Source organism: Sarcophilus harrisii, chromosome 3 (genome assembly GCF_902635505.1).
Source record: "Sarcophilus harrisii chromosome 3, mSarHar1.11, whole genome shotgun sequence".
NCBI lineage: Eukaryota > Metazoa > Chordata > Mammalia > Dasyuromorphia > Dasyuridae > Sarcophilus > Sarcophilus harrisii.
This window is the reverse complement of record NC_045428.1, coordinates 539,858,957-539,885,916: the sequence shown is the minus strand read 5'-3', so window position 1 is coordinate 539,885,916 and position 26,960 is coordinate 539,858,957. Positions and strand designations below refer to the sequence as shown.

General features: G+C 53.5%; 2 protein-coding genes and 1 long non-coding RNA gene across 6 annotated transcripts in view; 1 reads left to right on the top strand and 2 right to left on the bottom strand.

Annotated features, from left to right (window-relative positions):
• The window catches only part of TFAP2E (transcription factor AP-2 epsilon), a 38,039-nt gene extending 27,384 nt beyond the window's left edge, over positions 1-10,655 (bottom strand). For both annotated transcript variants that reach the window (XM_031962127.1, XM_031962128.1), the window contains exons 1-3: positions 10,408-10,655; positions 9,074-9,550; positions 7,412-7,463 (exon numbers count right to left, since the gene is read on the bottom strand). In XM_031962127.1, coding sequence (XP_031817987.1) covers positions 7,412-7,463; positions 9,074-9,550; positions 10,408-10,434 — 556 coding nt within the window. In that variant the 5' untranslated portion in view covers positions 10,435-10,655. The remainder of the gene's footprint in view (positions 1-7,411; positions 7,464-9,073; positions 9,551-10,407) is intronic.
• Positions 10,656-10,898: 243 nt separating this feature from the next.
• LOC105749973 lies at positions 10,899-14,054 on the top strand. 2 transcript variants are annotated; one of them, XR_002769873.2, is made up of 4 exons: positions 10,899-11,299; positions 11,572-11,632; positions 13,075-13,320; positions 13,521-14,054. It is a non-coding gene; the product is annotated as an uncharacterized LOC105749973 (long non-coding RNA). The 2 variants fall into 2 exon arrangements; XR_001120814.3 differs by having other exon boundaries at positions 10,901-11,338.
• A 2,485-nt stretch (positions 14,055-16,539) lies between these two features.
• Positions 16,540-26,692, bottom strand: NCDN (neurochondrin). 2 transcript variants are annotated; one of them, XM_031962126.1, is made up of 7 exons: positions 26,611-26,692; positions 25,127-25,267; positions 23,038-24,006; positions 20,697-20,938; positions 20,199-20,423; positions 19,577-19,719; positions 16,540-17,931 (listed from the first exon to the last, which is right to left on the bottom strand). In XM_031962126.1, exons 2-7 carry the CDS (start codon positions 25,247-25,249, stop codon positions 17,495-17,497), a joined length of 2,139 nt encoding a protein of 712 aa, XP_031817986.1. In that variant the 5' UTR covers positions 25,250-25,267; positions 26,611-26,692; the 3' UTR covers positions 16,540-17,494. The 2 variants fall into 2 exon arrangements, with proteins under 2 accessions (XP_031817986.1, XP_031817985.1); XM_031962125.1 differs by lacking the exon at positions 26,611-26,692 and adding an exon at positions 26,232-26,398.
• Between the last annotated feature and the right edge of the window lie 268 nt (positions 26,693-26,960).

Below are 26,960 nucleotides of genomic sequence, written 5' to 3'. Positions count from 1 at the left end.
ACCCATTAACTTGTTCAGAAAATTGAACCACTCCTATTTGAATTGTCTTGGGAGGATTCTGAAGATTATCTGGCAAGATAAAGTACCAGACACTAAGGTCCTTTCTAGAGCTAAATAGTCAAGCATTTAAACTCCATCACAAAGAGCAAAATGGGCTGGCAAAATTATTCAAATGCCAAATGTACATTTGTTTAAAAGAGTGCTCTACCAAGTAGTCACATAAGGCAAGCACTCATACAGAGGTCAAAAGAATAAATGTAACACTCCCAAGATCTTTTCAAGACTTTGGAATCCATTGTGAGGCAAGGGAGACACTGGCACCCTGAAAATGCTTACATCAAAAAAGGCGTTGTGCTCTAGAAGCAAATCAGAATTTCAGTAGTTCAAAAGAAATATGCAAATTTAGACATTTGCACTCCAAATAGTCCCAAATGGACTACTTGTATCCAAGCTGTGGTAGAGCTAAGACTGCATTAGTCTGATCAGTCGAAGTTGGATACATTCTACATTTACCTCCCCAGCTTGATGTCATTTGGGTTTTCTTTGTGTACAAAGGACAAGGAAAGAAGGACTACTTCTATCATGAAATATAAACTCTGCTCCATTTTATCTTCAGGTCTCTCCACTGGTTGTCTCCCATGGCTGAAACGTTCTATCTCTTCATCTCTGACTCTGACTTTGCTTCAAGTCTCCTACTTTGCTTCAAGGCTCATCTCCTAAGTAGGGCAGTGACAAGGTACCTCAAGAAGACTGTTTTGAAAACTGTGTGGAATTTCTACATAAAGCCTTTCCGGATATCCCCAGCTACCAGTGCCTTTTCCTCGGATTATGTTTTAATTCTTTTATGCCTATTTTAAGTCTACCTATATCTCTGTGTTGCAATCCTTAAAAGGCTATACAAGTACTACTTGTTGTTACATGGATGACTCCAGAATCTAGATATTCAGCTTCTATCTCTCCTTTGAACTCTAATCATAGATATCAATTGCCCACTAGACGTTTCCTGTAGATTCTGTAGGAATTTCCAACTCAACTTACCAAAATAAAATTCATTGCCATCAGAAATTCTTCCCAACTTCCCATTACCATGAAGTCTGCAATTATCCTTCAGGTGATTCTGGTTCATGACCTCAGAATTAACTTTGACTTCTTCCTCTTCCTCATCCCCTGATAATCAAATGATTTTTTAGTGATTCTGTCTGTACATCTCTTACATATGATTTAATATGCTAATCTAGGGCCTCATCATGTCTCTTAGCCTACTAAACTAATCTACTAATTTTCTTGTTTCTAATTTGTCCTTTCTTAAAAATAATAAGAATTTATGTTTTTAAAAAATGCCTTACAGGATATCATTTAAACCTCACAATCAACCTGTGAGACAGGTGTTCACATTTTCAAATGAGAAAACCCAGATCTTCTTGGCTCCAAGTAGAACACTCTACTACATTTTTGTGTCTCCTTTCAAATCATGTCCTTTCACACGCCTGTCAAAACAATCTCCCTGAAGCACCAAGTACTTTGCTAAAAATCTGATAGGACATAGAACAAGACACAAGCATCCTAGGCTGGTAGTTAAAAGTTTTCCACCGACCTTTCCAGCACTTCTCAAACCCAGAGCCAAGCGCCTCCCTCCCCCCCATCCTGAAATTTCCTCCAGCATAGTTCCTGATGAGTTGAAGCACAGAGAAAAATGTAGGAAAGAGATCATCTCAATGCAGCCCCATAAAGAGAGGAAAGTCGGGGCAGGGAACACACACGGAAACTGATTTTTAGGGGCTACTCACACGTGTTCAATCACACACCTAATTAGTTCCACACATATACTCATATGTACGCAATCACACGTTCACACATTAACATATATATATAACATAACATATATATATATATATATATATCCACATAAACTCATAGAGGGACTTGGACATAACACACATTTACACTCACCCTGTTCACTAACCCACCCCGCAGCGCTCGACCCTTCCCCCATTCCCTGCTCTTTTATGGGGAGGAGGCAGAGTCCCTCGAGAAAAGGGTCAGAGCCTGTTCCACCTGGCCTGGAAAGGGCTCAAGCCCAACAACTCCCCCTCCTGCCATTTCTCATCCTAAGAGGCAGGGAAAGAGAAATTCCCCAGTTTCTCAGCCAGAACCGCTTCCTCCCACCCCGCCTCCACCCCAACCCTCAGGGCTTTCTGCCTGCACGGGACCCCGGTTTAAGTCACTCACCTCTCTCCCCCCCACCCCACATCCCTCCCCGCTCCCGCCCCCCGCGCGACCCGCTCAGCCGAAAAGCTACTCTCAAGGTGACAGGACTGACCCAGCGCCACAAGACTCGGAATGCGCGCTTGCTGGTGGCTAGGGGGTGGGGGTGAGGCGACGCTGAGGTCACTGGGCTGCACCCCCTCCTGGAAGATGACTCCCCTTCCCTCTCCACCCCCACATACCGCATATGCCTCTGATCCTATAGCCTGGTCACTTTTCGTGGAGGCAGCGTGAAGTCATCAGGAACAAAGCACCAGACCGAGAATCAGGCGGCCGGAGTGCGAATTCTGCCTCCTCTACTGACCAGCTGTACAGTCTGTGGGGCAGCAGAAAGCTGTGGTTTCGGAGTCCGAAGACCTAGCCGTCTGAGCTCCGTCACTATACGTCTTTGAGCTAGGCTGGTCCTTGCAAAGCGATGGTTCTGGGCTCCTCGAAGCCTAACGTTCCTTCCAGCCTTAATCTGTAACTTGATTGTGAGCAAGTCACTAAAGCTCTCTAAATTACAATTTCCTCATCTGTAAAATGGGGACAATAATACACTCTTTGTAAACTTGAAAATATAATGGAATATGGAAAATATTGCATGGAAATATAATGCAATGCCTTTATGGAGGGGTATCAAAGCATGTGCGTGAAGATCTGTGGGCGGAGATGGATTGGGTAGGTCCCTCTGAATCGGGCTATTTCCATTCTCTCCCTGCCGTCCCACTTCCCTCCCGCTCTCCCTTGCCTTCCCTCCCATTCCCCTACTCCAAACCAAAAAGGAAAAAAGAGGGGGAGAGGGAGAAAGTACCCAGGAGATCTTACAAGAGACTCGTGGAGGAAAGAGCCTGGACAAGATTCAAAGGAGGTTAGGGTTTAAGAGCCTACCCGAGTTGAAGCTGAGTGCAACTTTTAAATTAGTGGAAGCCTGAAGACCTGGCAGTCAAAGAGGAAGAGGGAACTTTGGGAGCTGGGCGATGGGCAGTGACGGGAGAGGGTGGGTAGGATTTCGAGAAAAGAGTGCTGGTTACGTCTTAGTCCACTATGACTAGGGTGTAAAGAATAGTCTCCACTTCTCTCCCCCTCTCCTACCCAAAGCTAGCTTCACAAATGTTTCTTTCCAGGTGAGAGGCGGTGTCAGCCCTGGGGAGAAGCTGGGATGAGGGAAAGCTCTGAGTGATCTTTTGCCAACCCCCCAAGGGAGAAGGGGGAGTCTCTGCTCTGGACCAGTTGAGCTTGCGGGGTGGAGGTGGTACAGAGTGGAATAGGAGCCAGAAATGGAAGGCAATGAAAGGCGGGCTTGGGAACCTGGAGAAGGGGCAGAAAACAGCTCATAGGATCAGGGAGTCTGAGGGAGCAGAAATATGAAAGCCTGAGAAAGGCCCAAGAACAAGGGTGAAAATAGGGAACGGGAGCCTCAATCGAAGAGACCAGGGATGAAAGTTGGATGCTGAGAGAGGGAATGGTATTAGGGCAACAAAAAGAGGGAGGCAAGAAAGGCACCAAGTGCTGGCATTGAGTGGGGAAAACTCTTAGAAACCAGGGCCCAGGAAGAGGAGCCGGAAGCAGAGGCTGGGGAGAACAGAAAGGCTCTCTTGGCCTTCAAGGAGGGTTTCATTCATTTCTGGGACAATTTAGGATGAAGGGAAGAACTCAGCCCTTATACTTTAGCTTCTCTGCCCACCTGACACTCTGTGTGTCAGTGCTCCAAGCTAGAGCTATTCATGAAAGGCTATAACTGGATACTTAGCATGGTGCCTGACGCATAGTAAGCACTTTATAAATGTTTATCGATTGATCATTGAGTAAAGAAAAAAGGCTTGGGTCTGGGTCCCTGCCTGTCTTCACTGGGAGTTCTATTCCCTTTTCTTCCATCATTGCTCCCCAACTCCCAACGCACCCAAGCCTCTCACCCTGGCCAGCTGTTTCCTCCCGGCCTGCCACACGCCCTGGCCCCTTGCCCATACTTTCAGAGACGCCCCTTTCCTTACGGACCCTCAGCAGAGGCCTCTGAAACAGCAGGAGTCTGAGCCCCGAGGCTAGAACTGAAAGTGGGCAGGTGTGTGCGAGTACTAATGTGGTAGAGTCTGTGTGCTTGTGGATTGGGGCGTATATGTGTCTCTCTGTAGGTACTCTGTAGGAAGAGGAGGGGAAAACTTATTTCATGCTTTAAAATGCAAAGACTCCATAGGGTCCTTTAAAGAGAGACTCAACAGACTTTAGAATTTAGCGCTCAGCACTTGGCGCTGCTGTCCAACCTTATAAGCCACATAAAGACATATGAAGAGCTGTCTCTATCAATGTTTTTCTACACACAAACAGACCCTAAGGCAACCTGACAGACACAGTCACACCCCAAAATTAGCATACATTGACCCAATCACTGGTCAGTCACTCACTGACATTTGTCTTTCCCAGAAAACAGGCCAAGGAAATTCTCTGGAGATAAGCACCTAATTATTACAGAAACATCCTAGAGGTGGGCACCCAATATGAAAACATACAACAGGGACCCAGTTCCAAATCTCCCAAACAGCCTACTCTATTTGGTGCCAGCCAATCTTACTAGTTTATGGGAAGAATTAAAAGGTCTTCTTTCCTTGCTTCCTGACTTCTCTTCTCTGCCAGTTTTCTTAACCTTCCCCTTCTGCCCAAGGTGCCCAGGGTGCCCAGATAAAGGGCTAGAAATAAAAGATTATATTGGAGCCTCTCTCCAGGGCTGGGGGTGGGACTCTTCCCAGAGATTCCAGGCCAGGAATCAGTCTTCAGATGCTGAGTCTGATAAAAATCTTTTCCCCTCTCACAAAGAGGGAAATCCAGCCCCCCTCTCCCAATCACCAAAGACCCTACCAAAAAGAATCAGCAAATCCTTAGGGGACCCAGAACCTGGCCTTTGGTAGAATAGAAAATTGGTTCTCAAGGGCTCCCTGTCATTTTGTCCTGCTTTCCTGATTCATGTGCATGGGAGTATAGTGTATGAGTTTGTTTTGGGGGGAGGGGGATAATCCCTTTACTAAGCTTGTGAACTCCATCATCTATTCTCTTCCTATCTTAAGGAGGACAGACCATTCCCTCCCAGATAGCCTTGAGGAGGGGCTCTGGCCAGGATATTTGAAATCTTCCTATGCTTTCCCCAAATTCCCTGGATTCTAAAGGGAGAGCAGGGAATTTGAGACTTTTCTCAGGTTAAACCCTTGAGCTGTTGGATTCCCAGCTCTTGGCAAGTGACTGACCAGGAGCCACAAAAAGATGTTAAGATGAGAATTCTCCCTTAAAAACAACAACAACAACAACAACAACAACAACAACAACAACAACAACAACAAAAAACATAATACTGTCTCTCACATTAACACTTCACCAAAGTATTTTTACATTGTAAAGGATTGTTCCTATTAACAACAGAACAGAAACCTTCCCCAATTCCTTCAATCCCCAGCCAGGTCCTGTGCCCCTAGGACACTCATATTGTTGCTGAAGAAATCTTTCAGGGATCTGGTTTCTTTCCTGTCTTTCCAGTCAGTCAATGAACCCAAAGCTCCCTATCCCCAACTTCCCTTCCCAACCCCCTCTCATCTCCTCAGGGCCTGACTCTACTTAGTTTCATCCAAGCCCAGAATTTCCCACCTTCAGAGGGAGCCTGAAAGAGGGGGTTGGTCCCATTTGTCATCTGGAACAGATTCAGGTGTAACCCACTCTCTCTTCTATGCCAGAGAGAACAAGTGAAGGGCAAAGCCAACTGGGAATTCTGGATTTGAAAAACAAATAGAGTCCAATCCTCTGGGAGAAAGGGAGGGAGGGTAGGAAGAAGGGAGGAGCAATGGCTTCCCCCTAAACTATATACTGTCTGCCGGGACAGGGAAAGGAAAATGTAAGTCCCAATCTCCCTCACCTCCCTTCCTATTCATTCTACTTTGGGAAAAATACTCTTCTTCCTAAATTGCATTTTTCTTTCTAGTTCAGTATTTCCTCCTTCTCCCCAGTGTCCTGATACTTTCCTTCTTTCCCTTCTCCCAAGCATCTCCCACTTCTTTCTTCTCTTTGCAGAGTCCCTGTAGACTCCTCTCTACACCCCCTTCTCTACCCACTCTCACTCCCTTTTCCTCTCTCCTCCTATTCTTCCATTAACCACCACATTAATGACAACACTTTTCTGCTTTTCTCTTCTCCACAAATCATTCTCTTCCATCACTCTAACCCTCTCTCTTCTGTGGTCCCTCCCTCCATGATCTGGCTTGGGGCACCCATACCTCCTTTACCTCCTTGATCTATAACTGCTGTCACAGTCTCACTCTAGAATCTCCCAGACAAAAACATAGAAGGTTATTCTACAAACCCCAACAGGCTCACAATACTTCTACACACACACACACACACACACACACACACAGAGTCTCAAATTTAGCCCAAATTGAAAAGCTATTGGTCACCAGGGGGTGGAGAATGGCCTTCTCTGTCTTGTGGGGGAGCCCCTGTGACCCTCCTTTACAACTCTGAAATCTGCTGGGAATCCCACCCCCATCCCCTGAGGAAACTGGGAAGTGACTTAACTAGTTCTGCAAATTAATTCCAGAGACAGAAAATCAATGCAGCCCCACCCAGCAACCCCAGGGAGAGTAGAGCAGGCCCCCTAGGGCCCAACCTTCAGTTTCAGCCAGATTTAGGCCAGCACCCTACTTCCAGCACCCAGTGCATGCTGCCCCCCAACCTTTTACAGAGAACTTATCAGTAATATTTCTTAGAGTCTCCTCTGGCAGACCCTTCCTTATAAGGTACTTTACCTATAAAACCCCTTGAACCAAGCCTCTAGACCACATCCCCCTTTATAGTTCTTCCCTCCAACATAATAGGAATCCAGTGGGCATTTAAGTGCCTTGATACAGAGCCAAAAAGGGGGAGGGGCATATAGGAGGATCGGGGCCTGGATGTAAGCAGTTTACTTGAGTTGGGGAGGTAACCCGGTTGCTACGAACAGAAGCTTCCATCCCTGACTTTGGCTCGGAGGGAGGAACCCAGCACTGGCCAGAGCACTGGACAGCTCTAGTTTATTTCTCCCGAAGGCTGCTCCTGAGTCCCAGCTGGTATTGGGGCTTCCTGCCTATAAACTAGGTGCCCCAGGCACCAGCCTCCCCTGTTTAACCCCGTCTCTGGGTTGATTCCCTACCTTTCTTGATCACGGACTGATCCAGGAGGTTCATCCCAGTGTCGTCCACGGCCTGGTGCGGGAGGAAAGAACCCAGGTGGGGAAGGGGCCAGGCCTGGCTGGTATCACCCAGTGCCTCCAAACCCCACCATATCAACCCCAACCTGTGCTTGGGGGGAAGAAAACAAGGTCAGGAGAGAGAGAGCCCAGAATGGCCAGGGGGGGAAACATATTAAAGGGGAGAGAAACACTAGGTTGACATATTTTCTAGCCCAAAAAGGCCAGAGAAATGGTAGGGTGAAGGGCAGTGGATTAATCAGACCCAAAGAGTGCCCCTCAAAGGAAACGGGGAAAGGCAGCAGCTGCTGAGACTGTGGAACAGAGGAAAGGAGAAAAGGTGTGTGTGAGTCAAGGACTAAAGAACAAGTTGGAGAACGGAACTGGGAACAGGAAGAGTAGATTTGAAAAGTAGACTAGACTGCGGGACCAAGTAGAAAGGAGTTGGAGCAGAGTGGTGGAGAGGATGCCGAGCCGGGGAGAGGGGAGCAAAAGAAGAGAGCCCGGAGAGCTGACTAGGCAGCCCGCGGTCCCGGGCTGCAGCTGGCTGGGGAGCTGGAAGGGTGAGCCGGCTCGCTTGTTTGGGGAGGCAGTGGGGAGGGCTAGATTTCTAAGCAAAGGAGGATCGGATTGAGCCGGAAAAAGGTGCCAGATGGGGGGATACTGGAAGGACTAGAGGTGGAGGAAAGGTCGGCCAACTTTGGTAACCTTGGCCTGAAGGACTGAGAAGGCAAAAAAAAGAGAAATATTTAAAACCATGAATGTGGGCGACCGAGACTCCGAGTTCAGATAATTTGCCCGCCGGGGACTAGGGGGATTCTGATACTTGACCAAGTGTGGGCGTCCCTGAGGAGCTGAGCAATCGGGCTAAGTAAGGTTGGCTCCCCGGCTCTGGCCCCCAGCTGCGTGGTCCGCACGCGATATTCCCCCCCGGGCTGAGACTTTTCCTGCTGCTCCCGTTCCGGCTGGGCAGCCGCGGGAAGATCATTAACTCAGAACGGTCTGGGAACGAGGCTCGAGGGAGAGGGAGAGGACTGGAGGTCCTCAAACCCGGGATCCACAAAAAGTTCCCGGAGAAACTTCACAATCTTGGTCTGGGGCTCTCGTGAGAGGCCTCGGCTGAAGCCTGACGGTTCTTAATTTGCTCCCAGTCCCAGTCCTCCCTTGCCCGCGTGTCTCCAGCTGCTGTTCTAGTACCCAAAGCTATAACTTTACGTCCAGGTCTCCTACCGGCCTTGCCCCAGATCAGTGTCGCGGGCCTTTTCTGTTGCTATCTCGTTACCTGCCCGTCATTCTTCCCCAGTGAGCTTTCTCCAGTTCTCCCAGAACCTGCCGAGCATCTTTCCCGGGCCTGTCCTAGCCAGGACTCTCCCCTACGCCCCACACTGAGTCCCTTGGATGATTCCCGCTTTCCCCCTGTCCTCTGAGGGTCTTTCCCAAAGGCCATCCTTATTTGTTTCTCTCCTCCGTCCGGTGCTTGTTGGGTTTTTCCCTGTCCGGTCATATTCCCTCTGGGCCTTTCTCTCGGTACCACTTAGTTTTCATCCTAGCCTGAGACCCAATCGGGTCTCAGAGGGGGTCCCCCCAGGTTCCTTCCCGACCCATTGGGTCTCTCTGGGCCCTCACCTGGAGATCCTCCAAGCCGTGATGTGCGGCCAGGCCGTGCAGGCCAAGCGGCCCGTCCGCCAGACCGTGCGCTCCGTCCGCCAGGCCATGCAGGAGGCGGGGAACTCCCGGGTAATCCCGGCGAGGGTCCAGGCCCAGGGCTCGGTGAGTCTGAGCCAAGAGGCCCTGCTCGTCCTGACGGCCGCCGCGGGGAGAAGGCCACGCGGGCTGCTGGTGCTGGTGCGGGTGCGGGTGCTGGTGGAGCGTCCCAAGGCCGCTGTAGGGTTCGCCGAGGTGGGGGAAAGCCGTCTCCTGTGTTTGACCGTAGGGCAGAGGCGGCTGCGGGTAGGGTGGCGGAAAGTAGGGCGGCTGGAAGTCCGAGGCAGGCGTGTGGCAAAGAGGAGGCGCCGCCGCCGCCGAGAAGGCCGCCTGGCTGAGGGAGGAGAGCTGCGATAGGCGCCCTCCGCCAGCCGCGCCGTTCAGCCCATCCGGACGGTCCTGCGTAAGCGGGAGAGAAGACAGAGAGTTGGACAGACGAGGGGACATATAGAGGAGCTAGTCTCGAACCAGTAGGGGTCCCAGCCCAGGTCTACCTCTGCCCCCAGTCCCGGGTTCAATCTAAACCTGGAATTAGTCATAGTGAGACCCAGAAACAAGAAGTCAAAAAAGACCCCGGGGGAAAGTAGGAAATTACCCGGAGCGAAGGTCTAGAATTTATCCAAATCGAATAATAGAACATCAATTTAGTTAAACATCAAAGACAAAAAGGATTAAACAAATCGAAACAACAATATTCAAGTCCTGCCCCCCCCCACCCTCAACAAATACAAACTCTTCTTTCCCGTCGCAGTCCTAGGGGCCCTCCGGGATACTGTGCCTCCAGGGTCCCAGGACAGTGTAGCGTAGGTGAAAAAGTGGGATAACGGAGGTGGGATACCCCAAGCCCAACTTATAACTCTTCATTCTTCCTTTCTTTCCTTCCCCCACTTTTCTCCCCGGGGACCCAGCGCTAGTCTTTTTTTTCCAAACCCAGGGGCCGATCTCCAAGCGTTTGTCTTAAAGACCCGATCCCGAATCTCCTGAGAGTTTCCCAGTCCCTCCTAGCCTGCAGTCGGAGAGGGCAATCAGCCTGTACCCCACCTTTGGGGACTGTAGAAGCCCCGCACTTCCCCCGCCGAGATTTCGTTTTTGTCGGGGGGAGAAGGCAAGGAGTACGAGTTGTATGGGAGTGTCAAGACTGTCCCGGGCTGAGCTGTGGCCCTGGGCTATCCCCGCCCTAGACCCCCAGGTCCAGTTCACAGGTCCTGGTGTTTTCACTGCCTCCCACCCCCACCCTCACCCCCTGCAGGACTCACCATCGCGGAATAAGTATGAACCAGCATGGGTGCGGGAGGGCTGGAGGCGGCGGCCCGAGGGACAGCGGGGCCTCGCGGAAGGGACTGACAGACAGACCGCTTGACAGACAAACTGAGGACGCTTCAATGCCGAGTCCCGGAGCTCCGGAGTCTGCGCGGCCAGCTAGGGGTGGGCGTGGGGGGCAGCCCCTAGGAGCGGGATCCTCAATGCCCGGAGCCCCCGCTAAGAGCCATGGGGCGCGGGGGGAGGGGGAGGCAGCAGGCGGGGGAGTGAGAGAGTAGGGACTTGGGCAGGGGGCCACAAGGGGGCTGAGTAGGAATGGCCTGAACTGGGAGGGAGGGGGAGGAGGAGGAGGAGGAGGAGGAGGAGGAGGAAGAGGAGGAGGTTTCCAGTTGGAAAAGTGTTTTAGCTCGTTCCTATCTCCCAGCACTTCTCCCTCTGAGCCCAGACCAGCTCCATGCGCTTCAGTTATATGGGCGGGAGCGCGCAGGGGGGCGCCGGGGGCGCGCATTAAAGAGACAGTCCGGGGGCTTTAGCTTAGGCCTTCTCAGTGTCCCCAAGGAGGTGGGGGTGGGGAGGAGAGGAGGGAAAGTGTAGAGGGGTCTTTGTCAGGGGAGAGGAAATTCTACCTGGTTTCTAAAGGGTGGCACCAGAGCATGTGCCAACTCAGGATAGTCTACACCAAACAGATCTTCAGGACCTCTCCGTAATATTGACGCCTGGATCCGTGCTCCGCAGCTTCCTCCTGGGTCTGGCTCCTTTCCCTCCCCTCCTGGACTCCTCGGCTCCCCGCTTCCTCCACCTCGCACCCAAAGAACCGCGGCCCTAGGAACAGGGCGGCTGCACTGGCTCACCCACCCATCCTGGAGCTTACCCCGCCACATTCCCGAGGTCTGAAATGGCCCAGTAAAAGGCCGGGAGAAAGACTAAGTAAGGCAGGGCCGCTGGCATATATGGGCAAACTCAAATGGGGAAGGGAGGACGAGGCAAGTAAAGAGTTCGGGGGAAAGTGCCCTCAGCGGTGCTGCTGCTCTGGGAAGGGGAGAGGGGTCTGTTTTCTGGCTCTGCCGTAAAAGGCTTCTACGTGGCCCTATCTGGCCCAATTCCCCGTTAAACTTGGGCCGAACTGAACTTAGCTCTTGTTTCCCATCTTCCCACCTCAGGGAGGCTTGTGGCACCCTGAAGATTGTCTGGGGGAGACTGAGGGGGAGAGCACTGGCCAAGGTGAGAAACTTTATGCGATAGTGGGGTTGGATGTCCCATTGGATGTGATGGTAACACAGGAGGGTTTGGGGTCTGGGAGCCTTGTATTCTCGATTGTGTATAAGTCTGACCTACAGGAGTATGTATTTCTATGAGTGTATGTTTTATATACACGGTTCTGTTTGTCTATATATGGTTGTGACACAGGGGCGGTATTGTGATAGTGTGGGTGATTGTATTTATGGCTCTGACACAAAGGTTGCATGTAGTATGGTGCTTCTTTGTGACAGTTGCAGGATTGTTCTCCTCTTCTCCACTGCACCTTTCCCTCTCCTTCACAGCTTCTGGCATCCAGTCTAATCCCTTATTCCTCATATGCACACCTCTTCCCTCAATGGGCTGAACAGGAGTCCCTGAAAATCTAGGGGTCAGGAGAAAAAGAGAAATCAAGGAAGAGGAAGTGAGAGAAAACAGAAAGCTATAATGAAAGAGAACAAAGAGGAGGAAGAAGAGAGGGAAGGGAGTAGAAGAGGAAAAAAGACAAGGAAGAAGAGAGAGGGAAGGGAAAAAGGAGGGGCGATAGAAGAAGTAAAAGAAAGGAGAGGAGGGAAGTAAAGGTTTAAAAATCAGGAAGTAAGTTTTAAAAAAAGGAGAGGAGAAGAGACAGGAAGGCAACTAAAGAAGAAAGGAGGGAAACAGAAGAGAAAAGGGGTTAGGGAGAGGCAGAAAGAGGAGAAAAGAAAGGCCCGAAAGAGGACAAAAAAGAGAAGTAAAGGGGTGAGAACCAATGTAACCCAGCTATCATTTATTAAATACCTTTTATGTTCATGGAGACTGTGTCTGTCCCAACCACACTCTCTCCAAAGCCTACATCTAACAAGTTTCTCTTTGCTTGTCAGAAAGGAGGCCCCTTTCATATTTCCCCTGGGACTTAGGGCAGGGTGGGGCTGGCAGCAGCAAGCCAGGAGGGAAAGACACAAGCATTTATTAATTGCTAACTATTAAGTGCCAGACACTGCTAAAGGAGTGAACCATGAGTGAGTTGGGCTCTCCCAATGCAAACCCAAGGCAGCCAGCCCAAAGCCTGATCTTATTATTTGTGAGAATTTGTAGCATCCTACAGCGGGCTGAGATGAAGGGGGCTGGAGGAAAAAAAAAAAGCTCTCTTCTCTTTGCAATTCTCCCCCCTCTCCACCCCCCCCCCCTCTACCTCCCCCACCCCCGGGACCCCCCCCCCGGAATCTATAGATCAGAAGCTCTGGTCCTGAGTAATCATGTGCGTCTGTGTGTGAGAAATGATGTGGGAGTGGGAGCATATGTGTTTGTGTGAAGTTGTGTTTATGTTCATCTCTCTCTGTTATATGTGTAATAGGCATGCCCTGGGCTGCAGTGACATACTCGCTGGGGAGTTTTGTTTTGTTTTTAATTCAAGCGGCTTTTTGTTTGTTTGTTTATTTTAAAAGGGAAAGAGGAAGGGCCAACTCCACAAAGGACCCCCTTTATTATGTGATCAGCACAAAGCAGGGACTCCAGCCTGAGTCTATAAATGGATCCACCACATCCCAGGAGATGTCCTTAATCCTCTTAGTCTCTTCCATGAATATGTCCCACACTTTCAGAAGGAAGAGTCAGTGGTCCCCAAGTGAGGTACTTCATGTTGAGGCAGAGATAGTTCATCAAGATGCTCAGGAACTCCCCTGCATACAGTGGTGAGTATGCAGGCATATTTTGGTATGCTATTATCTTTGCTCATATTCAGTCATATCTGATTCTTCGGGACTCCATAGGGAGTTTTCCTGGCAAAGATACTGGAGTGGTTTGTCTTTTCCCTCTCACTGGATTAAAGCAGAGATTATGACTTGTCCAGGATACCTCAGCTAGTAAGTGTCTCCGATCTTTCCATCTCCAGATCCAGCACATTATCCTTGCAGCTATCTAACTGCCTCCGAAGTGGGCTTGCATCTGCATTCATCCATTGTTGGATTCCCTATTCACTTTTCCTTCATTTTTCACTGCTTCAAAACCCCAGGGTTCTCCGGTCTGTTCATCAAAAGATGTGCAGACCAGGGCCCGTGGAATTTGTAGCTTGGGCAAGGGATGGTAGGAGGGTAGCGAGAGGGACAAAAGGGAACTTTTCATTTGGGGATGAGATCATGGATTTTGAGCTGAGGTCATTGATTCCAACTCCTGTATTTCTCAGACCAGCAAATTAAAGCACCCTGTGACTTAACCAGATTAAGTACCTGAGCCTGGATTTGAATCTAGAGCTTCCTGCGGCTCGGGGCCACACTTTTTCCTTTGCTGCCAGTTCTTGAGAGAAAATAGCAGGAGGTCAAGACAGGAAGAGCATTCCCATCCATGGGCCATGGCTTCCCAGTGCTTTCCCCTTTCCTAAACTACTTCCCAAGTCCAGAGGGTCCCTGCTAACTCGTCTGCCAGTGGAGAAAGGCTTGCACTGCGTGTGTGTGTGTGTGTGTGTGTGTGTGTGTGTGTATGATATCAGGCAGGTCCTTCCTAAATGTTGGTCATTTAGTGACTTGTCCTTCTTGTCTTTATCTCTCCGTATCTCCTCGGTGCTGGGCACACGATACTGAGTCCTCAGTAAGTGCTTGTTGATTAGAAAAATGTCACAGAAGGGGCAGCTGCTTGCTGTGGCCGGCCTGGCTGCTGACTCCGGCTCCTGGGAGCCGGCTCCAGCTCAGCCCAAGGAAGGGAAGGAGCCTGGCGGCCCAGAGGCCCTGTGTGACTCAGAAAGCCCCCTGGCGGAGAGCCCAGACAAGTGCCTCTCGGGGTCTTGTGAGCCGGTTCAATTTCGTCCGGCTCTGGGAGATCCATTTGGAGTTTTCTTGGCAAAGACACAAGCGGTTTGCCGCTCCCTTCTCCAATTTGTTTGACAGATGGGGAAACTGAGGCACGCAGGGTTACGTGACCTGTCCAGGGTCACACAGCTAGCTAATAAGTGGCTGAGGCCGGGTTTTAATTCAGGTCTTCCTGACTCTGAGCCTTTCACTCCTACCATCATCTCATAGGGTTCACTCAGAGACCAAGCAATCCTCCTCACTCCTTTTACAGATAAGGAAACTGAGGATTTGAGAAGTTTAGGGATTTACATAAATAGTAAGAGACAGATGCATTTGAACTTGGGTCTTTTGACTTCAGACCTACGTTGTTTCTGTACGGCACTGCCTTTACAAGCCGAGGGACGGTCCACACTGGCCAAGTCCACCTCCTGTTGAGCTGTCTCAGACAACTCCTTCGGAAAGCTTCCCTCTGGAATGATGGGACCCTTGCCCTGTGTGCTCTTCTGGAGGCAGACTTCAGAAGCAGGGCCAGCGTCTAACTGAACCCTACTGGGGGAGAGAATTCTGCTCCAGCTCCCACGGGGTTCCCCCAACACACACAGGCTCCATGGAGAAAGCTCAGCATTCCCTCTCCTGCAGGGACCTTAGGAGAAGCTAAGTTGGGACGGGAGGAAGCTTTCCTTCTTTCTGTAAAACTGTGGGTTCCCTGTTCAGGGATAGATGGGGAAGAGATGAAAGAGGGAGTTCAAATCCAGCCCGGTGTTCAAGGCCCTCTACAATCTAACCCCCACTTGCCCTCCCCTCGACATCCTCCTCCCACAAATCTTTCCCCTTGCCACTCCTCTCTGCATGTCCGCCCTGCACCGTTTAGCACTAGGCTGACCTAGGGACACGGGGTTTCCAAGCTTGGGACAGTCCTTAGAGAGGAAAGGACCTGCCTGGAAGCTCTTCTGGTCTCTCTCTTTTTTACACATGTAGAACCTGATGTCCAGAGAGGCAAAAATGTCAGGTACTAAGTAGCCTACCCAGGATTTGGGACTGGGACCTCCAAGGAAATCGAGCATTTTCTCCCCACTGTTATTACCCTGTTGAACCCAATCTTCTTCTTTCCTAGAGAAAACAGGCCCAGAAGTCATAGGTAACTTGGGTCAACTCCCAGCTAGTAAGTGGCAAATCCAGGATTTGGATTCAGTGCTTCTTCCCCCATGTGACAGTGACTCTTTTATGTGTGTGTCTTGTTCCTCGCTCCAGGCAGTGAGGGGATCTTTGTCTCTTCAGGGGTAACCACAGAGCAGGTGGCCAGTACAAATTCTTGAATGAATGAATAATATAGAAGCTAAGGTTCCTCATAATAACCCTTTGAAACAGGGACCATGATTACCCCCGTTTTGCAGAAGAGAAGGGTGAGCGCTCCCTAGGCCGGGGAGGGAGGGGGGAGACCAGGCGCCAGGCCCCGTGCCCTCCGGGCCACACCGCTTGGAGCAGCCCTTCAGCGCCTTCTCATTGCCGAAGCCCCCGACTACTTTGGCTTTCCTTGGAAAGGTGAAAGTCCAGGCGGGCTTCCAGGCCCTGGGTCTCCCAGACATTTGCTCCCCTTGTGTCAAATGCTCCCATCAAGTCTTGAGCCTGAATTAGATGGGAGAGTGGGGGGATGGGGGAGGCTGGAGATGGAGGACTAAGAGATCTCGTAGTGACATCTGGTGGACATATTTCACCACAGCACCTCAACTTGGGTCTGGTCCCACGGACGTCCCCCTGGGCTGGGGCGGGAGTATGACTTCCCACAGAGTGATTCCATGGGCTTTTGGCTCTCTCCTGAAGCTTCCCGCAGGGCGGCGGGGGTCTATCCCCCAAGGCAGTAAATGGCAGTGTCCGCAGACCAAGGGTGCAGGGGTCGAGGGAAGCTTCTCCGGGTGTGGTCACCCTGGGCACCTCTGCTTCATCCCGGTTCTCTGGCACTCAGGGCTGAGCGAGGGGCCTGGACAGCCTTGGCTCAGGTGGCCCTCCGAAGGCTGCCTGCTCAGAGCCAAAACCCCAGAAGGCGGCCAGGGACCCCCCCAACCCTGCGCACCATGGGGGAGCCCAGACCTCTGGGGGGTGGGCATTAACCAGCAGACGCCCAGCACAGCCGTGATCACCAGTAACTATTTATTGAATGTCCACAGGTGTACAGTGTGAGCTCAGAACATGAGGGGTGGGGTCCGGGGACGCCCCCTCCCCACACCTGGGGTGGGCCGACGGCTGCTCAAGTTTCCATGCAGAGAAGTCAGGGACAGGGAGCTGAAGCCAGGCACCAACACAACAACGGGAAGCCAGTTGCCAGGGGAAAAGGATGGGAGACATGCAGATCTAGGGATGTCCTCTCGCTCCTAGCTCCAGCAGGGCAGGGCCAGAGGGCAGGAGGGGGGAAAGCAGGCAGGGCTGAAGGGTCAATACCCACGCTTGGTGCAGGAAGGAAAAAAGAAATCGTCTTCCCCCAGCATTGCCCACCATCAGAACAAGAGCCTGCAGACCCCTGGGTCTCCAAGAGGGCTCAGTCGGAGAGAAGGTTGTTCTCTTAGCAAGGTCAGGGAGGATTGATCCCATCTCTGCCCCGGGAGGTCCCGGGGGTCACAGCAAGGGAAGCCCATGCCCTGGCCGGCAGGGCCCACCGGCAGAGACTGAAGCCCACACAACCCCTGCCTGCCTGCCTGCCTGTCCCTTCTCACCTCCTCTGTCCCACCTCCTGGGGGAAAAGCACCCCTCCCGTGGGCCTGGGGGAACACCACCTGCACCATCCTTCTCAGGGACACAAACACTGATTTCAAAGCTGTGGCTGATGGGAAGAAGGCTCTCGAGTCCTCCACAAGTCACGACACCGCTGTCTGCTGCCCGTTCCCACCCTGGGGGGGAATAGGGTGTAGCTCTTTCGCCAGGGGTCCGGCTCCATGCTCCGGCCCTAGGCCTGGCTGGGGACAGAAAAGCCAGAAAGCTGGGGGCTTGGGGGTTTGGGGAAGGGCATCCTCCCTCTCTCCCTCTCTCCTCCCCTCCCTCTGGGCGGCCAAGGCAGGGCCTGGGAGGGGGTGGCGGGGGAGTGTTCCCCTCAGGGTTCGGAGAGGCACTGTTCCAGGGCCGCCATGCGATAGTGGCTGGCAGTCTCCTCGCCGGCCTGCAGCCGCATGGCCTCCCGGCAGAGGCGGTTGGCTCGGGCCAGCTCCACTAGGACCCCCTGGTAGGCAGCTACCATCTCGGGTTTGACGGAGGTTGGGGAGACGCTGCCCAGCAGCTGCAGGAGCTCCTGGGGCCAGCGAGAACGCAGGGCCGCCGGGGCCAGCCAGGGCAGCAGAGGCACGCAGCCTGTGAAGGCCTGCATGCCCAGGAACCACAGCTCCTGCAGGTCGGCCCACACGCCCTCGTAGTCGGGGGCCAGGGTCAGGGCGGCCTGCTCGGCACCGGGGCTGGCTCGGGCCACGTGCGACTGAGACAGGAAGAGGATGGCAGCTGCGAAGAAGCCACGGGAGGCAGGGGTACCCTGGAGAGCTGCAACACAAGCACAGGGGAGGGGGAGAACTTCAGGCAGGGCAGGGGTCACCTTCCACCCTGAGCTCTGTCCCAGTGCTGCCCATGGCGGGGCAGCAGGAACAAGGGAGGCTACTCACCTTCTGATGTGGAAGCCTGGCTTGGCCCTGCGAGGCAAGCGGTGTAGCAAGGGGCCCAGTTTACAAACAAAGACCCTCAGGCTGGGCAAGGGGAGACTCGACCCAGCACACAAGTAACCCTGCTCGTCAGGCACCCTCTCACATCACAGCCTGTTGGAGGGTTTTGTACATGCAAAGCATGCTGGGAGGCTTCCCACTTGGTCCACTGGAAAGAGTCCTGCAGCTAGAGCAGGAGGTCTGCCTTCCAGGGCCTGAACATCACCAGTTCTTGTCTGTGTGAGCTCAACTAAGCGGCTTCATTGCTTTGAGCCCAAGTTCCCTTATCTTCAAGATAGGTTAAACTAGCTCCCTGGAAAGGCCGCCAGAAAGACAACGAAAATGTAAACAAAAGCCTCGGATGAAGGCGAGTTATGATGAATAGAAGCAGCAATGCGAAAGGAGTGCAGGAACCCAGGAAAAAGGGGAACGTCCTGCGGATCCCTTAGGATCAGCCTGGCTCAGGGGGAACAACAGGGGCGGGGGCCTGGCAGTCCCCTCATCAGCAGTCGCCTCCTCCCCCCACCTCTCCCCCCCACTGTATCAGGGAGCCTGGATTAGGGAGGATCCAGCCCACAGGAAGGAGGAGGGAGGAACAGGAGCAACCCCAATCTGTTGGTACACTCATTGTTCATGCAGAATATTCCTGGTCTGGAAGAGGCGTTAGCATGTTCCATTATCCAGGACTGTGAAAGCCTCTTGTGCCTTAGAGCAGCCTCTCCCAGAGGAAGGGAACGCAGTTCTTCTCCCAGGAGCTACCTTGTGCCTCCTGCTGGGTCTAGGCCATGCTGTGACCCCAAAGAACCGTAATAGGAGCTCCTGTTTTTGTTTTTTTTTTCTCCAGCAGGATTAAAACTCCTTTCTTTGAAGGGCTCCCTTTTAACCACCAAATTTCGGGCTCAGTATTTAAAGTCAGGGAACAAAGAACATTACGCCCTGTTCCTGGATGGATGTCTGCTGATCTCATCCAACCCAACAGATGGGACACAGGGAACAGTCGGGGACAAAGGGGACCCGGTAGACACCCACAGTCAGGGTGGAAGCTCCAGCCTGGCTGGGGTGGCCCAGGACCTGAGAACTCAGCCAGGGGAAGGGCTTCTCACTGATTTGAAGAGCCAAGCCTGCCGTTGGGGGCTGAGAAACAGAGCTGGCTGGCAAAGTTTTGCTAAGAAGGAAGCTCAGAGGTAATACCAGCTTCAAGGGTCGGAGACCATGATTTCTGACTTGAGGGAGGCTCTGAAACCTCTGGATTGACTCACAGACCCCCAAGGTTATAGACAATTTTCATCTTGTCCCTATTCTTGTTTCCAAGCAGGATCACCCTGGATACCACCAAAGAATTCTGAAAAAACTGGCATCTTCCCAGAGAACCTTGGTGTCCAGCCTCCACACACCTTCTCCTTTCTCAGAACAATGACTTGTTCCAACAGAAACAGCAGCTGGCTGCAGGGCTCGGTATCCCTGGCCTGGCTCTCCCCCGAGCGGCTTACCTGGAGAAGTGCTGAGGAGCCGAGCCATGAGCAAGCCCAGAGTGGCCACGTTGGCAGCCAGGAGAAGCCTCCCCTTCTGCTGAACCAGCGAAGGCAGGGAAGTCATTAGAGTATTCATGAGAGATGTAAAGCAAGCGTCCCGCCTACGGGGAGGGAAAGGGGCCAGAAGGTAGAATCAGTAGGCTTTGAAGCCGCCTCATTCAGGACCCGTGTTCCAGCTCAGCTCTGAAGGACTCGCACCCAGAAAACGCCAGGAGACAGAATTAAGTCAGGCAGTGGGCCTAAAAGGACACACTAGGAGAACCTGCTCCTTTTCTCTTGGGGTAAGCAGGGGGCAGACAGTCAAGAGGACAGAGTCTGGGGGCAGAGGTCCAGTGGGCAGAGCTATGCAGAGGCTTTGGCAGATGCAAATTTTAGGAGTTACACAGTCCCAGGGGGAAGGGGGTCCGACTAGTGCCTGGCGCCCAAAGCAGACCAGTTTAGGTCGAGTTCTAAGTCCGTCTCTGGCTGCTTCTCTGCCCGTAAGTACAAGTTGGCTAGGTGGCAGCAAGTCTCTGGTCCCCCCGCCCAGTCCCCTAGCAGCTACACCGCTGCCTGGCCCAGTCCCTGCCCATCCCCTCACTTGATCAGTCCGGGCGCGGTGACCACAAGGTTGAGGAAAATGTGGCAGCAGGTCTGCAGACCGATCTCCACGCTGTCAGGAAGCACCGAAGTGTCATGGCCGGGAGAGGTGAGCTCCCACTGCTGCAGGAAGTACTGGCAGAGCAGCGAGGGGGCCCCTTCCTTAATGAGGATCTCCCGGGGACCATCCTCTGCAGTCAGGTGGCACCAGCCTGGCAGGAGGAGCCTGAGGAAAGACACGAGCTAAGAAGGGCGGCTTTGCCAGGCTGAGCTTCTCTCCCTATGGACAAAGCCGACCCTTGTGTCATCCTTGACTGGGGAGCTTGTGGACAAAAGCCTAGGAAAAAGATGAGGAAGCGTAAATCGGGTTCAGGTGAAACTACCTGGAAGTGACCAGCTCCCAATGAGGTAGGGAGCCCCAGGTCGGTGGTAGAAAGGCCAAGTCTGGAGGCTGGGGATTTTCTAGCTACATTGTTCATTCACTCATTCAGTGACTCACCGGAGGGCATCCCCAGGCCAGGACGGCCCTGGAGGAGTAGGAGAAATGGCTAGATTTGCCACTTGTTGTGAGAGATCGCTGGCCTCCTCAGCCTCCTCATAGAGGCTCTTGGCGTATCGGACCAGGAAGGGCAGCAGCTGGCAGATCTCCTTTCGAAGGGATGAAGTCTCTTCTGCTAGCCAGGCACCCAAGATTCTCACCGAGGCAAACACAAATGGCTCTTTCTGCTTCTCTGGCCCCACCTGCTCCCCCAAGATTCAAAGTGAGACTGAGGACCTCCCTTCTCCCTCCTACAACTCCGCAGGAATTCGTCCCCAACCATCCTTGGGGGTGCCTCGTATAATGAGCCACCCACCCCCATTCCCCACCAGGCTTAGGTACAAAACATGTCCTCCCCTACTGGATGTTCTGAGAATAGCTGCAAGCTAGCCTGATTCACAGGAAATTTCACCAAATCAGGATTTCGGGAACTTCAGGTTTCTAGACTAATCTCCAAGTCAGTGTAAAAAATCCCCTCTTGAGCCTCCGTGAGGGCAGCAGTTAAAGAGAACTTGGCTTGTGGCTGGTTAGGCCCTAGCATTCCAGACTCTGAATTCTGGCTCCTACCTTCACTTCCCAACTTAATTCACTGCTCCCTGTTTTAGTCAAACCGCCCTCGGCTCCCTTCCCTGACCTCTTTCTATCCTCCCTTGGATAACCTTTTGAGCAGGAGCACAGTGCCTCCTCCCCATATCAGCCAGCTCTGGCACTTGCCACAAGCCTTCCTTATAAAACAACACACAGTTCTCCTTTCCCTCTCAAATGCCCTTTGTACACTCTGTCTAGCTCTCTCTTTTGCTCCTATCGCATCTCATCCTCCCTTATTTGATTGTAAACTGCCCAAGGACAGTAATTTTTTCACTTTTGCATCCCTAGGAATAGAGCAGGTATTTAAAAAGTATCTGTGGAAGACTTGAGTAATCTGCAAGAAAGCCGGTCACACCTTTCAGCCCACAATTCTCTTGCAGGATCTCTATCCCAAAAACAACATTAAAATTTGTTTAAAAGGACCTTTTTGTACAAAGACATTTATGGCTTCTCTGTTTGTGTAGCAAAGAAACCACCTGTGTATCCACCTATTGTAGACTGGCCGATTAGATTAGAGCATGTTAATGTCCTGGGACCATGGTAGGATGGGGAACTGGTCTGAGAGTCAGGAAAATTTGGCTTCACATCCTACCTGACACACAGAGGCTGGATGGCCCTGGGCAACTGATTCCTCAACCTCAGTGTCCCCAAGAAACTCTCAGGAGTTACAAAGTGCACACTTGTCTACAATGGTATGGGGGTGTGAAGCGCTCACTGGGAGCTTTTATGATAATAAAATCATTGGTCCAAGGAGAGAGAGAAAGATAGAAAGAGAATGAAAGACAGGGGAGGGGAAAAGGGACATGGAGAGAGGGAGGAAAACAGAGACAGACAGAAAAAGAAAGAGTGACAGACAAAGAGATCTAGAGTTTGGGAATTGTACGCTTCATAACCCCCAAGGGCTAGAAAATAGAAACAGAACCAGAGTGTGGGGAACTTCAGACAGGCTCAGAGGGGGCAAGGAACAAAAACATCCTCTTTGATTGGTTCTGCCCAGCAAAGGCCGAGGATGTGAGGAGCATTCTTTGTTTTGTATGTTTCCTGGATGGTGGTCTGTACTTTCCCCCCAACCAGGAAACCTAACACGTGACTCTTGTGAACGCTGCAGCCCGGGCTGTGGGAGCCAAAGCTACCTCATGAGAGGTGAGGAAGAGGAGGAGGGAGGGCGGGCTGGCCTTCACAGTCTCTTTGCTACCCCTGCTGAAAGCCAGGCTGGGGGAGGGCCAACTTCTGGAGAGAAGTGCCAGACCACTCCCCCCAGGACTGCTTGGCTCCTGACCTGTCTGAGAGAAGGGGACATTGCCTGTGACAGCTTTGCCCTGGCTTTGAAGGGCCTTTTTGGGAGGTGGGGTGCAGTGGGGAAGGGTCTTGCCTCACTTATATAGAGTGAAGATGGAGCTTTGATATGGCATTAGAAGACCCCTTTACTATCCCAGGCAATTCTCTTCCCTTTGATGTACCTCAGTTTCCTCGTCTGTCAACGGGGTAAATAATTAGGCTCATACTACCTATTCCACAAAGGGACATTATGTCCATTAAAAGGAAATAATGAACATAAAGTAATTTGGGAGTGTAACTCATTCATGTACATTTCTACAAGCCTGGGGACTTCCCAGGGGAGGGGCGGCCTCCCTCTCTGAGTTGGGGCTCCCCAGGTCGGGAATCCGCTCCTCTCTTTTTCCCCAGTGGCAAGGGGCTAGAGCACCCTCTTTACCTGCTGCAGGTAGTGAATGACAGCTCCAATGGCCTCCTTCATGATGCTCACGAGCTGCACTTTCTGAGGCTCCTTCAGCAATGGCTGTTCAACCCGGGTACATTCCTGGATGCCCAGCTCCATCAGGGCATAGCAGGCAGTCACCACATCCTCCTTCACCTCCGCCCCCGGCTCCTCCAGGGCAAGCCTCACCTCCACACAGGCCAGGTTCACCAACAGGGCCAGGAACTTGCCCCCAGACCCGCCGGCCGGGATCCACTCAGAGCCACAGGCGTGCGCCAAGCGAGCTGCCAGCTTCAGGGCCGGGTTGCGTTGCCAGGAGCTCAGCTTGCTGCCCAGGATCCGTGCCAGCCCAGCCTGTAGATCTCGGAGGCACTCGGTGGGGACAGTTGTCGGGGGCAGAAACAGGGGCAGCAGCTGGCAGAGCTCAAACTTGCTGGCATCCTCAGCCTTCTGGAAATCCTCGCTCAAGCCCCGAAGCACGGCCAGCAGCTCGGGCTCCGCCTCCTTCCAGCACTGGGTCTCTGCAGCTGCCAACAATCCCACAAGGAGGGCCAGGGCCTGATCAAAGCCGTAGCCGTGCCCCAGGTAGGCCTGGCACAGGGCAGACACGGTACCCCCAGCAATGAGGTGTCGGGGTCCGCGGGGTGTGCCGGCCACGGCCGTGAGGCATTGGTAGGTGTCATCGATCATGGAGCGGCGGGCTGCGTCATCGGGGTCACCCCGGGTGGTGAGGATGGCACCCAGGATGGGGATCTTGTTGAGAACCTGGGGGTGGGCAGCCAGCTCAGGGTCACTGCAGAAGCAGGCCAGCAGGGCCACCCCTAGAGCTCGGAGGACATGGTCAGGGCAGCCGTCGGGGGCTTCCTTCGAGGTCAGGAGCCGATTGGGAAAAGTGAAGCCCACAGCATCAAAGATCCTCCGCCGGGTTTTCGCATCAATGTCACCTGCTTTGACTGCCTTGGTTACCTGTGGCAGAAGGTCAGGTGGGAGGGAAACAGACACTGGGGATGGCCGCCCCTTCCCCTCTTCCCTCCAGGGCCCTTGGGGGTCCCAGACACACTGTCTAAGTCAGGCTGGCATCCCCAGAGGTCCCCAATACTTCTACAGGCTTGAGCCCAGCAGGGGTTGGGCCCTTTCTCGCCCTAAGACTCTTATGCAATGGAAGAGAAGCTGCTGCAAAGGGGGAGGAGAGGCTGTGTCCAGCCTCCCTCTCTCCCTCCTTCTAGCACCTCCCCGCCTCCCTTACTAGAGAGGGCTTTCTGTTGCCTAATTCTGGTGCCAAAAACCAGAGCTGGAAAGGGTCTGGCACCGACCACTTAAAGGGCCCTGCCTCCATGATTAAGGACTGAGGGTCCTTTCCCAGAGGATTTCTTCTGAAAATTGTCTCCTCTCTCCCTACCACCTTTGGGAGGTGGGGAGGGGGAAATGGCTCCTGTGTCTCCATGATCTGCCTGTCAAAACATTTCCCCTCACACTTCACCTAAACACCTCCTCTGCTGCAGTGTGAGCCCTTGACTCCCATCCTTCTCTCAGTTGCCATGGCAAACAAGCCTCGGCTGCTCTCCCCCTCCCTCCCTCACCCCACACACCAACCACCCTCCCCAGCGCTGCAGGCTGCTGCTCTTCTGTCCCCACGCCACCCTCCTCTCGCGGAGCCCCCCTTTTCAGCCTGCTGGGGGTGAATCGGAAGGGCCCTTCCCCAGGCTGCCCTAAGGAGCCCCCTTCGAGCCCCCTGCCAGAGCTGGCCCCACAAGTGTAGGGGAGGCTCCCCAAGCCTGTGAGTAGAACACACCAGTCACCCGCGCTGATAACACCCTGTGAGTCAGCCCCCATCTGCCAGGGACGCCCAGAGAAAGTGCCTCTGTACCCTCATGTGGCCACCGGCTCTCGAGAAAGAAGCTGCTCACCTACTCCTGCGTCCTAGCCCCACTTCTCCCCCGAGGAAATCTCCCCCAACGTATTCGGGGGTCTCCCTCCCAGGCCCCCAGTTCTTAGCCCCAGCCCCCACGGAAAGAGCCATCCTCAATCTGGGTGCCCACCAGCTCGGCGGGTCCCCCAAGCCCCTTCCCCTCCCCCGGGTCCTTACTAGTAGCAGGGCAGCAAACTGTTCGCTGTCGTTTTTAGCATCTCGAAGAGCCCCCAGGTATCGCTCCAGGGTGGGGTTGCGGCTCTCAGCCTGGCTCAGAGCCGGCTCACAATCGGACGCCATGGTGCCCGCCTTGCCCAACTGCGAACACAAGAGGGACTGAGCGATGCTCCGCCAGGGGAAGGGGGGAAGGAGGGGGGCCAGGGGGGAGGGATTAACACAAAGCGCACCGGATGGGGCAGAGGATTGGGAAGAGAGGAGGGGAGGGTCCCCCGAGGCTGCACTTCACCTCACATGGGGGCACCTCTCTAGGAAACAAGGGGGAACAGAGGGACGGGGAGGTTAAGTCCCTGGCCCAAGGTCACCTACAAAAAGGGGGTACGGGAGGGGAGGCTAGGGAGCAGAGTCAAGCATCTTGCCCCACACCTGGTGATCCTTTCCTCACCACCTCCCTCCTTCCCATCTCCTCGTGGTCTTGTTAAGGGAGCTCAGGCCTAGAGAGCTTGGAGACCCCCCCCCCCCACTACAGACCTTCCCCCAAAGCCCAACCTGGAGGAGGAAGGGGTTGGATGGGGGGGGGGGGTATGGGAAGGAGTGGTGAGGATGGAAACATAGCGGATGCTCAGTTGGAGGTGCGCAGGGAGCCAGGAGCAGCCACTGATGCGTGCATCCCAGAGGGGAGCCCCGCAGCCCCTTCCCCGGCCCTCTGCAGCCTCCTAGCTTGCATTGTGAGGCAGGGACGGGCAACGGCCGGGAGGCAAGAGGCAGAGGGGCCGGCCAGGGTCCGCTACCTTCCTGCCCTGGGCCCCCCCACCCCCCTGCTGGCAAGGGAGCAGGATTAACCATTACGGCTCGTTCCCCTCCCCTGCCTTCCCACGCCAGTCAGCGCGCGGATGCAGGTGTCAGCGAGCATCGGGCAGGGGCGGGCAGAGGGGGAGACGCCAGCAACGGGCCGCACGGCCCTCCCCCCGCCCCCCCCCCCCCCAATAAATGAAAGGTGATCTGCAGCGCGGAGAACCCAAGATGGTCTGCTGAGGGGGGGAGGGGGGGCAAGGAGAGAAAGGGGGCGGGGGCCGTCGGGGGTGGGGATCCCGGCGGTCGCCACCTGTCTCGCCGCAGCCCGGTCACAACACGACACTGATCAAGTCACGACAGGGCGGCATGATGAAGCCACACTTCCCGATGGCCCGAGGTGATGTCACGAAGGAAGGCACGACGAGGTCACAGCAAGATCACGACATGGGACAATCCCCAAAGATGACATGACAAAAAAAAATTAAAAATAAGGTGGAAAAAAAAAAAAGGACAGAAAGGCGACGAGATGCTATCACGACCGGGGCCCGGCGATGTCACGACATGAAGCGGTGATGTCGCGATATGACCCCCAGATGTCACGATACGAGCCAGCGACTGGTCTAGAGATCCCTTCCAAGGATGGAGGCGAGGGCCCAAGGTGTTGGGGGGGTGGGGGGGACTGTGCTCACCCGGGTGGGGCCGCGAACCGAGAAGTCGTTCCCAAGCAAGATGCAGTCAGAGCCTCCACTGGTGCTCACACCGTGTTGCACACTCCGGGTTCCTGCTGCGGCAGCTCCACCCCCACCCCCGCACGCCACCTGGCCAATCAGCGGCAGGCTCACTCCTGGCGCCGACCAATGGCTCTTCGGGGCGTTGAACAGTAGGGGACGCCCCCGCTCCCGCCATTTTGCTTGTGGGCACTACTCTTCTTTGCTCTCGACGGGTGTTAGAAAGAGAAATTATGGGGGCCGGGTTTTTCAGAAGCGCGTAAGAAAAGCAGTAGAGACCTCTGTTTCCCTCTCCCTGGCACAGTTTTTAA

Bases quoted from the DNA above. Each gene is read 5' to 3' on its own strand.
- NCDN (XM_031962126.1), bottom strand. From the start codon at position 25,249: ATGGCGTCCGATTGTGAGCCGGCTCTGAGCCAGGCTGAGAGCCGCAAC. The intron at 20,939-23,037 runs GTAAAGAGGGTG...TTGGGGGAGCAG, and splicing joins TCATTCACTACCTGCAGCAG to GTGGGGCCAGAGAAGCAGAA. The intron at 17,932-19,576 runs GTAAGCCGCTCG...CTTGTGTTGCAG, and splicing joins GCTCCTCAGCACTTCTCCAG to CTCTCCAGGGTACCCCTGCC.